Source organism: Austrofundulus limnaeus, unplaced genomic scaffold (assembly GCF_001266775.1).
Source record: "Austrofundulus limnaeus strain Quisiro unplaced genomic scaffold, Austrofundulus_limnaeus-1.0 Scaffold9096, whole genome shotgun sequence".
Taxonomy (NCBI): Eukaryota; Metazoa; Chordata; class Actinopteri; order Cyprinodontiformes; family Rivulidae; genus Austrofundulus; species Austrofundulus limnaeus.
The window spans coordinates 1-692 of record NW_013961498.1 but is presented as its reverse complement, the minus strand read 5'-3'; the positions used below and the strand labels follow the sequence as shown (position 1 = coordinate 692).

General features: G+C 35.0%; 1 protein-coding gene across 1 annotated transcript; it reads right to left on the bottom strand.

The window, feature by feature from the left end:
* Nucleotides 1–182: 182 nt before the first annotated feature.
* LOC106512612 (protein ELYS) lies at nucleotides 183–686 on the bottom strand (the record flags this gene model as incomplete). Its single annotated transcript, XM_014001192.1, is given in 2 exon segments — nucleotides 183–273; nucleotides 485–686. Coding segments are annotated over 2 exon segments (148 nt in total), but the record flags the coding sequence as incomplete, so codon positions are not given.
* Nucleotides 687–692: the final 6 nt, after the last annotated feature.

Sequence of the window (692 nt, the reverse complement as noted above, 5' to 3'; positions counted from 1 at the left end):
ATGTATAATACTAGAAATTTAACCCTAAAAATCAATCATAAAGTGGGTGGGGGTGGGGTAGTATTATACACGGGTTATTGATAATTAGATTTTTCATGCTTTTTAAGCTAAAAAAGATCATATTATACATGAATAAATATGGTAATACTTTAAGAATTATATGTTTTAAATGAGAAATTTACCTTCTGCCGTCCACTGTTTGATACAACCGGTGATCAAACTCAAAGAACTGGTCTCGATGGCTGCTGACAAGATGGCATCAAGCTGCTCCTCCTGAAGTCCAAGAATATAAATTTAATTTTCACTTTTTTCACCTTATGTATAAACTTTCAGAAGTAAAGTTGCATTTTCTAACTTATTTAAAACATCATCGGAGAATACAGAAGCTAGACTTACTATAGTAGCTGCTAAAACAAAAACATTTGAGATAATTTCTTGTGAGATACCCAGGCCTGTAAAAAGTGAAGTTGATGTGTGCAGATACCTGAGAGAGGCTGGACGCCTGAGTGTCATTCAGGCGAGAGGAGAGGAGGCCAGACATGAGGCAGTGAGAGTAGCTAGTGGAGATGATGTCGCTGGAACATGGAGCAGCTTTCTTCAAAAAACTTAAGGTCTGGTTTTAACAAAAAATATAAAAATTAAAAAACATTTACCGTATTTATTCATGTAGAATACGATCTCATGTCTAATAC